This window comes from Lacerta agilis, chromosome 1 (assembly GCF_009819535.1).
Source record: "Lacerta agilis isolate rLacAgi1 chromosome 1, rLacAgi1.pri, whole genome shotgun sequence".
Classification (NCBI taxonomy): domain Eukaryota; kingdom Metazoa; phylum Chordata; class Lepidosauria; order Squamata; family Lacertidae; genus Lacerta; species Lacerta agilis.
In genome coordinates this window covers 38,647,135-38,657,043 of record NC_046312.1, presented here as the reverse complement: position 1 = coordinate 38,657,043, position 9,909 = coordinate 38,647,135, and the positions used below count along the sequence as shown (strand labels likewise).

Sequence of the window (9,909 nt, the reverse complement as noted above, 5' to 3'; positions counted from 1 at the left end):
TTAAGAAACTAGGTTGGTATTAGGAAGGAACTCCTCTACATGGGAATCATTGGTATGGGAACAGATGATTGGGGTGGAGATTATACTACTTCATATATCTGCATATTTATTTTTGATTGTGGAAGACCCCCTGAGATTTGTTTTTATTCTTTAAAAACAGTGCGCGCACATGTGTGTGTGTTTCTAGCTACCTGTTAAGTGGCAAGAAAAGATATCCTACTAAATTAAATAAAAGGCAAGGAGCAAAAATTGCACTCCCATGATGTGAAACATTTTAGTGCTATTCCAAGCACAGAGGGCCAATAGTAAGCACAACTTACCTTAGAGACACTTTTTTGAGAAACATGAAAAAATATCTGAGTATATTGATTATTCTGTCATTCATAAGACAGGAGAGCAGCAATGTGGCAGAATTCTTCTCCTCGCTGCCCAATTGTTGGGCTTTGATGAGAGCTTCTTGCAGGTCACTTGGGAGAATGGGCTCAGGCAGTTCTCTGAAAAACTGCTTCAGAAGCCCCGCAACATCACAGGGCTGAGCAGTTGACAGGCAGTTTTCACCTTGATCCAGTTTACCCTAAAAATAAAATAAATAATTTTTAAAATTGACATTGCCATAGTGAAAAAGCACAGAACTGGATGGAAGACCATGCAGGCATTTGTAAGCAATGTTGAGCTATCGGCCCAGATAGGGTTAACCATTTACTTTAAGTGGTTATGGAAGTGTAGGCAGAACCTGCCTTATTTTTTAATTTTGTACAATGCATAGCTAGTATTGTTAGGCACTTTACTTAGAAAGACAGACTGAGAAAGACAGTTGTACTGTACCTTTAATGCTTTTATGCGAACAACTGATCCGGATAGTCTGAAGAGCCCTTCAGTGCCAATGTGTTCTTCTAAATATTGACATGCCTCAACTAAGAAGCTAAAGGAACAAACGAAAAAGAATCAGTGTTTGGCATTAAGAATTCAATCTTTGCAAACAAAGAAATATTAAATTATGTCCATGATGATATATATCAGAAAGTAACATTTTTAATGAGACGTCATTTTCTTCACAATATTGTGGATGGCACGTATAATCAAATCAAGACTTGAAATCCCTATCTACTCAACTCCTTAGGGCAGTTCAAGATTTAATCAGTTCAGCTGTCCTGCATCTTCCTTGTGCTCCTAACCATAGCTTATAAATGAAAAAAATAGTTTTTCTCCCCAAATGTTATCTATTGCAATTGCTTTTCACCACCTCCAGTTACACAATTTCAGACAGCACTGTTTCACAATGCTCTACTAGAAAAGCGTACGTTCTCCCTTCTATCGGGACAAAAGGTCATTGTATGCCTGCTGGTGTGATCATGGGAATGTTGCAATTTCCTTTCCCCTCATCAATATGAAGAACTTTCCTTCCTTGGCACCAACCATTTGTGGGGTGGGGTGTGGGACAGAAACAAATTTCAGGAGTTGATCGCATGAATTATTCTCTCCCCCGGTTTACTTTTATGTTTCTACCAGAATAAACTACATGAAGACCTAATTATGCCTTATGTCAGCTATATTATAGGTTTTGCTTACCAAGGTATACGGCCATATTCAGGCACATCTTGATGAGGTAATTCATGAAGAGCTAATCCAAATATTTTGCCCTAAGAAACAAAACAAAACAACTTTTTTCAACAAGTAGCAGAACACAGAGGTAGAGCACAAAGGACCCTAGAACTACTGATTCTTATGAATTAAACACCCTTTTATTCTTGTCTTAATATCTTTTGAAGTGCATGCACAGCACTTGCATCAGCAGAATTAATTTGCACTTACTCTGTACTGGATGCAAAGGGATTCGCTAATGCCAACAGACCTGTCTAAAAGCGTTTTTTGTGATGTAAACTTTTCTGAAATTATTGTGCACAACTGTAAACACAAACCATTGCTTTCATTCTATCCTATGAGAGTGATTTACATAATTTAATATTAAAAGTGGAAAATCAAGAGAAAAAAATTCCACAAGGTATGCCTTCATTGAATACTGATTTAGTATCTTACTTTGTATCTTACAGATTGTTTCATCAGATGAAAGAACTACTCGTTTTTTGTCCTAAGACTGGACCACAGATAGTATTCTTATCTAATCGCACAATACCTGATCCATATATATCAAGAATGCATATATATATATATATATATATATATATATATATGCATTCTTGGTTACTCATTCAAGCGAATGTAACTGCATGCTCATTTACCTTTGCCCCAGAACACAAATTTTTATCTTTGCCTTAAAATGAAGCATAACAGGGACCCCTATGCTAGCTCTATTTTGTCATGGAAGTTGAAATTCTTGCATTTTTGTAACATGAGCCATCTAGACTGGCCTCAATCTGAGTGTCTTTCAAATAATTTAAATTGCTCTTTTAATGATGAGGGCTGCACTACAGGGATGAGATGATTGATTAAAGAGAGAAGTATACACAATAGCACAAAATAGGGAAAAAATATTTCCAAGGCAATTTTTTACTCTATGCTCTAACTTCAGAGCTGAAAGAAAACCTTTACTTGTGTCCATGTGTTCATGGGGAACCTAAAAGGCACATCCATAGGAGTAGCTATATTGCAGCAAACACATGAATCCCTGTGTCACCTTAAAAACTAAGCATTTTAATACATAATAACTTATCACAGGCTTGAGCTTATTTCATCAGATGAAAGGATTTTATCCTGGGTTGGTAGGGAATGGAAGCAGAGAAGGGGGTGGAATCTATGAGATCAGAGCTCAATGAAAAACACCAGACAGTGATAATTACATTAAAGCACAAAGTTGTGTAAACTAATTAAGGTGGCCACTCAAAAGTAGTTTTGATGGCTGCATAATAAGATCAAGGTAACTGTGTTGCAAGAAATACAGTGAGAACTGCATTAAAGTATAAATGCATATAACTGCAGTGACCATTCACAAATTATTTATTAAATTTATATACTGCCCTTCATCCAAAGATCACAGGGCAGTTTAAATCAATACAAAGCAGTATTGATTTTAACAGTTATCCTGATATGAGTGCACATCCATCTTTTGTGAATGGTCACTACAATCAGTTGCATACATTTAAGTTTTAATGCAACTCTTACTCTGTATTTTTAAAATAATTGCCCTGTGGCCTCACAGCTAATCCCCTCTCCCATGCACACCTGTATGTGCATATACCTGCTAACTCTGGATAACACTCCATATATGACAAGTCTGATAAAATAGGTTCTTGTGTAGTTATCATAAGTGTTTATGTACAAGAAAAATAAAGCTACAACATCCAGTCTTACTGCTTCCTAAAAAAGAAAGTGAAGGAAGTGCTCAACACATACATAGCCAGTGGGAGTAAAAACACTACTTTTTATGTAACAGAGGCCTTTTGTTGCCTTGCTGAACTGCAATTTCTTCTCACTCAGGGGAAGACAGAAGCCCACTATTGTGCCAACAAGAATCCTCACTGATTCAACACATTCTCACTCCAGTCTATTTCTAAGGTTTGCTATTTCTGAAGGGAGAAGGGAACATTATCTCCCTTGGCCTATGCAAGAAAATAAATAAAGTACACCTGGCTTTACATTTGAGTAAAAATGCATAGGATCTGACTGCACACCTCATGCAACCCATCATTTTTAAATAAAGCCACAGCAAGTCCCTGGCATCTCCAGGAAGGGCTGGGAAAAGAGTCCTGCCTGGAAATCAAGAGCCCCTGACAGTCAGACGTTTGATCTCAACTGGTGGTACGGTCTCACCCACAAATACCCGTTTGGGCTTAAATACGGGTCTTGGATCCTAAACTCTTGAAGAGTTAATACTAAACTACCAGGGAGTCCAATAATTCAGTATGAAAAAGCTTCCTGGGTTTTCAAAAAGATGAGGCTGACATGACTGACTAGTTTCTCCTTATTCAAAGGACAGGCAGCCTGAGTAAGGGCCTAGAAGTCTGCACAGCAAATCTAGCTTTTTTTAGAAGGCGCCCCCAAAAAGTCAAGGGGGTCGCCTTCTAAGAGCGCCTTCTCAACTCAGTGCTTTTGTTTTTTACTGACTTTAGCACACCTTTGCCCAGAGTGGCTGGATGGGCAGGGTATAAGTAATTATTATTATTATTAATATTATTATCGGAAGGGTGGACGTGGTGGCACAAGGCTCAGCTACCTGGTCAGACCCCACTCCCAACCGTCCTGCCTTTCTTCTCGCCTCCCGCCCAGCAAGCGGGCAGCGGAAAAGCTGCGAAGGGCCCCGAGTCGCCCGAACCCCATGCAAACCGGGCGGCGAGGGGGAGCTCCAAGCCCTGGGCTTCCTTGCTCCGAGTCCTCAAGGGCTCCCCGGTTGGCGTGACGGCGGCGCCCTTCTCTGCCTCTGTCTCTGCCGCCCCGCCTCGCCCCCTTTCCCCCCGACTCCACTCACCTTTCCCTCCCCGGCGGTGGCGGGCAAGGGCTTCCCTTTCGCCGGCCGGTTCTTCACCTTGATCCCATAGGCGGCTCGGAGCTGCTGCTGCACCGCCAGCTTCGCCAACCCTCTTCCGCGGCTTTCCAAGGCCTCCATCCCAGTCGCCGTCGCCGTCGCCGTCGCCGCTGCTTTCAGTCGTGGCCTCAGTCGGCCGCGTCTCACCTCAAACTGAGCGCCTCCCTGCCCCACCTCCTCTCCGATTGGCTCATTTCCCTGTTCGAAATCACAAGACCCCTAACGGCTGGCAGCGAAGGACGTGCCTCGGCAAACGCCCGGAATGGTTGCTGGAAGCCTTCGCTCGAGGCCATGGCGACTAGAATACTGGCGGTTGTGGTGGGAAGGGGGGGGGGGAGTAGCAACGTGTCACTTTCGAGCGTTGGCTTCTCTTTCCGAAGTTTTCCCATTCAGGATTCGTGAAATTCAGGCGGTTCGCGAGAGCAGCTAAAGGGTCCTCGCACTTCAAAAATAAAACAAACATAGACACAAGAACGTGAAGACTGACTAGTCTTTGATTTGGAAGCCTGTTATAGACCATTTCCCCACATCGTTAGAGGCAACGGGAGATAACGGGGGGAAAGCAGAACTTTTATTATAGCTGTGATTATTATTATTTTGTGTAATGAACTTTTTATTCATTTTCATCTTTTAACTGTTTAGCATGGTTGAATTGATTATGTATCTTTGTTTACTTTAGAGCACATGACACAACAAATACATAAAAATAAAAATAAGCAATAAACACTCAAATAAACTTTTCTGAATGTATTAACAAAGTTGTATCCAAGTGTATATACCAAAATGATCACAGATAAGAAATTATGTATAGTAGTTTTGTGTATTGCTTATTTTGTATCAGTAACAGAATTTATAGGAAGGGGGAGGGAGGGGAGAAGGGAAAAATAAGCTAAAATATATACTTCATGCACGCCAAATTGTGCTGTAAACTATGGGTACTGTTCTACCATGTGCCTCATTATTTGCATAATCAATAAAGTAACACCAGACTGCATAATGATAGCTGTGATTTAGTAACATAGTGTCATCATGCCTTCCTCCCAGCTCCCAAACTACAAAGAAGCAGCAAGGGCAAATGTTCATGTTCTTTTCACGCACAGCTTTCATTATATTAAAATATTGATTTAGGGACATTTTAAAAAAATGACCCAAGCCATGTTTCCTGCTCTAACAGTGGGCAAAACAAACTGCTGAATATTATTTTTGCCATATTGCAGCTGGAGGAAGGAAGCAGAGAGAAAAAGTTATCCTCATACAATATTGAAGTGTTTCTCCTTCTCATAACACTAAACCCTGGAGTCATCCAGAGCAGGTCTAAGATATTTTGCTGCCTGAAGGGAAACAGCTTATTGCGCACACACACTCAAGTCAAGGTGCATAGTAACCAAGGCCAGTCAGCAGTGCAGTTTGGGAATTTTAGAGCCTGGAATTACTGACCTTATGAGGGAGGTGACTGTTATGTATTGAAGTTCTCACCCTAGGCTACTAGGGGTGTTGTGTATATAGTTTCACTCTGCCTAACGTGGCTGCAGTTCTCACCCAGGTCTGCACATGCAAATGAAGGATTGAGATTGCCGCTCACGGATTGGGTAGCTAGAGAGAGAGATTCATTACTGTTGCATGTTACTGAATACTATATAAGCAGGCTGGCTCAGCCCTTCAGTTCAGTTCTGTTCCAGCCTGAGAATAACGAGAGCTGCTTGGAGAATCACTGTGTCATCTGCTATGTCCACCCACTACTTAATAGTGACAATTAACACATACCTTCTCCCCCCACCCTCACCATTCCCTCCTTTACAACTATTTCCAGGCCTGACCATGCAGGAGTTTTACTTCAGCTGTGCAACTACATAAAGGACACAAAAGCATCACCTTATATAGGAAACAGATTGCTAATGTACAGTACCCCTCAGAACACACCAGAAAATCAATAGTCTACAGGCAGACTGACTGTTATTTTGGGGGTGGGGGTGGGGGGAATGTTTGTGTACACGAGTTTGTTGTGCAGGAGTTCTAAATCAACTTTAACTGTGCAACCTGAATGTACTGGTATGTGATTGAATCCCACCCCAAAATAGTGACAGGTTGAAAGTATAAGTGACCTCAAAGTCAAAGGAACTTCAAAGGGAGACTTCAACATTAAACCACTGATTTAAAATACGTCAGGAGACTCAGTGCTACCCTTTGAACTGAAATTTCGACAAATGATTTTTATCACACCACGTGCTAATTGTTGCTACAATCATTTATATCCCCCCTTTCAGAAAAGAAATCCTTTCAAGGCAGTTTGCAACTAAATAACGTAATTTAAAAACACAACAAACAAGGTTGTTACCAAGGCAAGGATGTATATGTTATCGAGAAAGTTCAACATCAGAATTAACACAGTGAATTGCGTAATTATTAATTTCTGGACTTCTATTCATTTTATTTCCCCATCCTCACGGTTCACAATCCGTACTCTCAAACAAGGTGCCACAAGGCTATTTGGGTGGGACCCACTACCATACGCAAAGTAGACCGATTAAAATAAGTTTAGTTAGGACAAAGTTTAGTCCATTGATTTCAACAGTTGTATTCCTAGTCCCTTTGTTTGTTTGTTTTTCAAATATGCTCGTTACTCTACATATTCCTATCTCTAGGGGAAGAAGAGTACGGTGGCCGATAGGAAGCGGCGTTTGGTTGGCTCGAGTAATCTTGCTCAGGTAGGATAAAAGAGAGCGAAGTATCCTTGTCTTGCGCAACGCCAACCAAACCACGCTTGTGCTGTACTTTCACCAAACTGCAGGAGATTTCCTACCATGGAACACTGTAGATCACCCCACCACTCGTGAATGAGGCTTAACACAGAAATTTTATTTTATATTTAAGCCATTAAAAAAAAAAAAGAGTTGTGCTTTGTATGTGCTGAATCTGGGCTTGTTGGAAGCAGGGCAAAAGTGTTGTTAGCATCTGCACAAGGTTATTGCTTGTCACCAAGGAAGTAATTAGTCTTAGCCTGGAACCACCACGGTGGGATGTATGATTGCCAGCACAACCATTCAGATCCAGATTAATGCAAACTCCTAGGGGCCGAGGTCCCTTCGTCTCTCTACCCCCCCCCCCCAATTGAGGTGTCTGGGGCATTGCCATTTAAATGGTGTACGTGTGCCGAAACTTGTGATTGGTTATGCGAGACGGGGCTTACCTTGCCGCTCCATATTTTATTTAAGTTTGCACCCCTGATATGTATAAACACAACGAGCAGAATGGAAATTGAGCTGACCATTTGATTTAAGGCTCCCGTTATTAGGGATAGGGAGCAAGCCTCATAGAACACAGGCATAATAAACATACATAGGATTGTACTCCCAAGGAAACATGCCTGTGTAGGTGGCCATAAAAGAGTCATACATTACACCACTATGTCATGTGGGGCGGAAACACCGGATGAATGGTTTTTAGACCTGCCTTGATGGTTCTAAAAGAGCAGAACAGCCTCGCATGCTATACTGTACCATGGTCAATATGTTTCTGTTTATTGCAAAGTGGTCTGTATAACACAAGGGGGAGCTCTGGCCTGAAATATCGAAACTTTTTCCCTTTATATGGGCAACACTGGTCATTATTTCATAACCTATTTTGCCTGATAAATTACAGCTTTCTGCCTCAAAGTACCATGTACAGTACACTGAAATACTCATCTGTAAAGGATCATCACAGCCTTACTGTAGTTAGATTCACGAAAGCTTATACCACCAAGAACAAACTTAGTTGGTCTCTAAGGTGCTACTGGAAGGATTTTTATTATTATTTTATTTTTTACTGTATAATATACCATCAATTTCAGGTTGTGCAATTATAGTTAATTGGGAGGTCGTGCGCAACAAACCTGCTTCCCCAAAAGATCAGTCTTTCTCCAATAAGAAAAGCAGAGAGAAAGTGCACTGGAAAGTGTGAGGTTACAGTTGCGGTGATGTAATGTCATCTAACCTCCCCACAAAAAAAAATCAGAATGAATACTTAATAAATACATCTTAAAGCATCCTACATTAGGATGCCTGATGCTGATCTCCGGTCTATTCTTTGAAATTATACTATGTATCTGAATGCTGCTGTTCACAGTCATCTCTAGTCATATTTTCAATTTTGTCCCCCTGCGTCAGAGACAGATATCTTCAAAGACTGGATTCTCTCAGTCAGCGTGGGAAGTGGATATGGGAAAGTGAGCTGTGCATTTAAAATTATGGCGAGAAGAAAAGCATGCAGTGAGAATCATTATGCTACAAAATTGCTCTTCAGCTAGGAGTTGTCAATGAAAACCATTAAGATTCCAAGCTCTTTTCTTAAGATGATGACATTTAAAACTTTCAAGACAAAAAGCAAGCCTTGATAGAATGTTAACCCGTGTGATGTGGAGTCCATGGAGCCTTAGCGCTACAATCCTATATTCAATTACCTGTTATTAAGCCTTAATGAACTCATTTGGACTTACTTCTGAGAAGTCATGTAGAGGAATGCACTGTTTAACAGTAGTCATGAATCAATAAACTGTTTCAAAAGAAGCAACATTCTGATTATAAAGAGTATAATTTACATCAGCGGGTGGCTCTGCAAGTTGTAGAACATGGACTGAACAGATTTCTTATTTATCTTTGGCATCATAGAAGGCAGCCCTGTATTGGGAAGTTTTTAATGTTTGAGGTTTTACTATGCTTTATATATGTTGTAAGCCAGATGGGCAGGGTATAAATAAATTAACAAAGAAAACAACAATAAATAATAATAGTAATAAAAATAATTCATAAGTAAAAGCTGGTTGAAAGGGAAATAATGTCTTCATGCCCCTAAGTCTTCTGGCACTGAAAGCCCTTTAACTTCATTGAGGGTTATGCCTGAGCAAAAGTCTGAGCTCTAAGTAGTTAGGAAGTACTACTCTACTGATAAAAGCTTTGCTCAACAAATGTGTTGTTTAGAATTAAGACTGTCAGATTTCAAGAGAGGTTTATCTCTACTATCAGCTACTGAATCTTTCACAACCTGTAATGTTCCCCACCTTTACCCCAGTCTCATTTTCTAGTAATTTTGTTGGAGCAACACAGCAACCACACCCTTAATTTTAAGTCTCTTGTCAGATAGACTTTTCACTTGCCACCTCAGAGAGCTTCTAGGGTGTCACCATTTTGCAGGTGGGGTTCAAGTGCATACTGGGAAATTCAAGTTGCACAGTTAAAATGGATTTGGCAATCTCACACAACAGTCTGCTTCCAAAAAAAAAGGACATTTTTTGTAACGAAAGTGATGAGAAAATGCACTGGAAGGTGTGGGATAACGGTTGCTTGACTGATGTCATATTACTTCCTTGGCAAACAATGCTCAATAAAAAGTCATTTGGAAGCTGGTCTAAACCACTGAGCCTCTTGGGCTTGCCGATCGGAAGGTCAGTGGTT

At 40.7% G+C, this 9,909-nt stretch overlaps 1 protein-coding gene across 1 annotated transcript; it reads right to left on the bottom strand.

Annotated features, from left to right (window-relative positions):
* Positions 1-301: 301 nt before the first annotated feature.
* LOC117044227 (rho GTPase-activating protein 11B-like) lies at positions 302-4,584 on the bottom strand. Its single transcript, XM_033144784.1, has 4 exons — positions 4,424-4,584; positions 1,570-1,640; positions 826-922; positions 302-574 (listed from the first exon to the last, which is right to left on the bottom strand). Exons 1-4 carry the CDS (start codon positions 4,559-4,561, stop codon positions 317-319), a joined length of 564 nt encoding a protein of 187 aa, XP_033000675.1. The 5' UTR covers positions 4,562-4,584; the 3' UTR covers positions 302-316.
* Between the last annotated feature and the right edge of the window lie 5,325 nt (positions 4,585-9,909).

Excerpts from the sequence above, each read along its gene's own strand:
- LOC117044227 (XM_033144784.1), bottom strand. The coding sequence starts at position 4,561 with ATGGAGGCCTTGGAAAGCCGCGGAAGAGGGTTGGCGAAGCTGGCGGTG. Across the intron at positions 1,641-4,423 it reads CCACCGCCGGGGAGGGAAAG|GGCAAAATATTTGGATTAGC; the intron begins GTGAGTGGAGTC and ends TTTGTTTCTTAG. Across the intron at positions 923-1,569 it reads GAATATGGCCGTATACCTTG|CTTCTTAGTTGAGGCATGTC; the intron begins GTAAGCAAAACC and ends TTGTTCCTTTAG.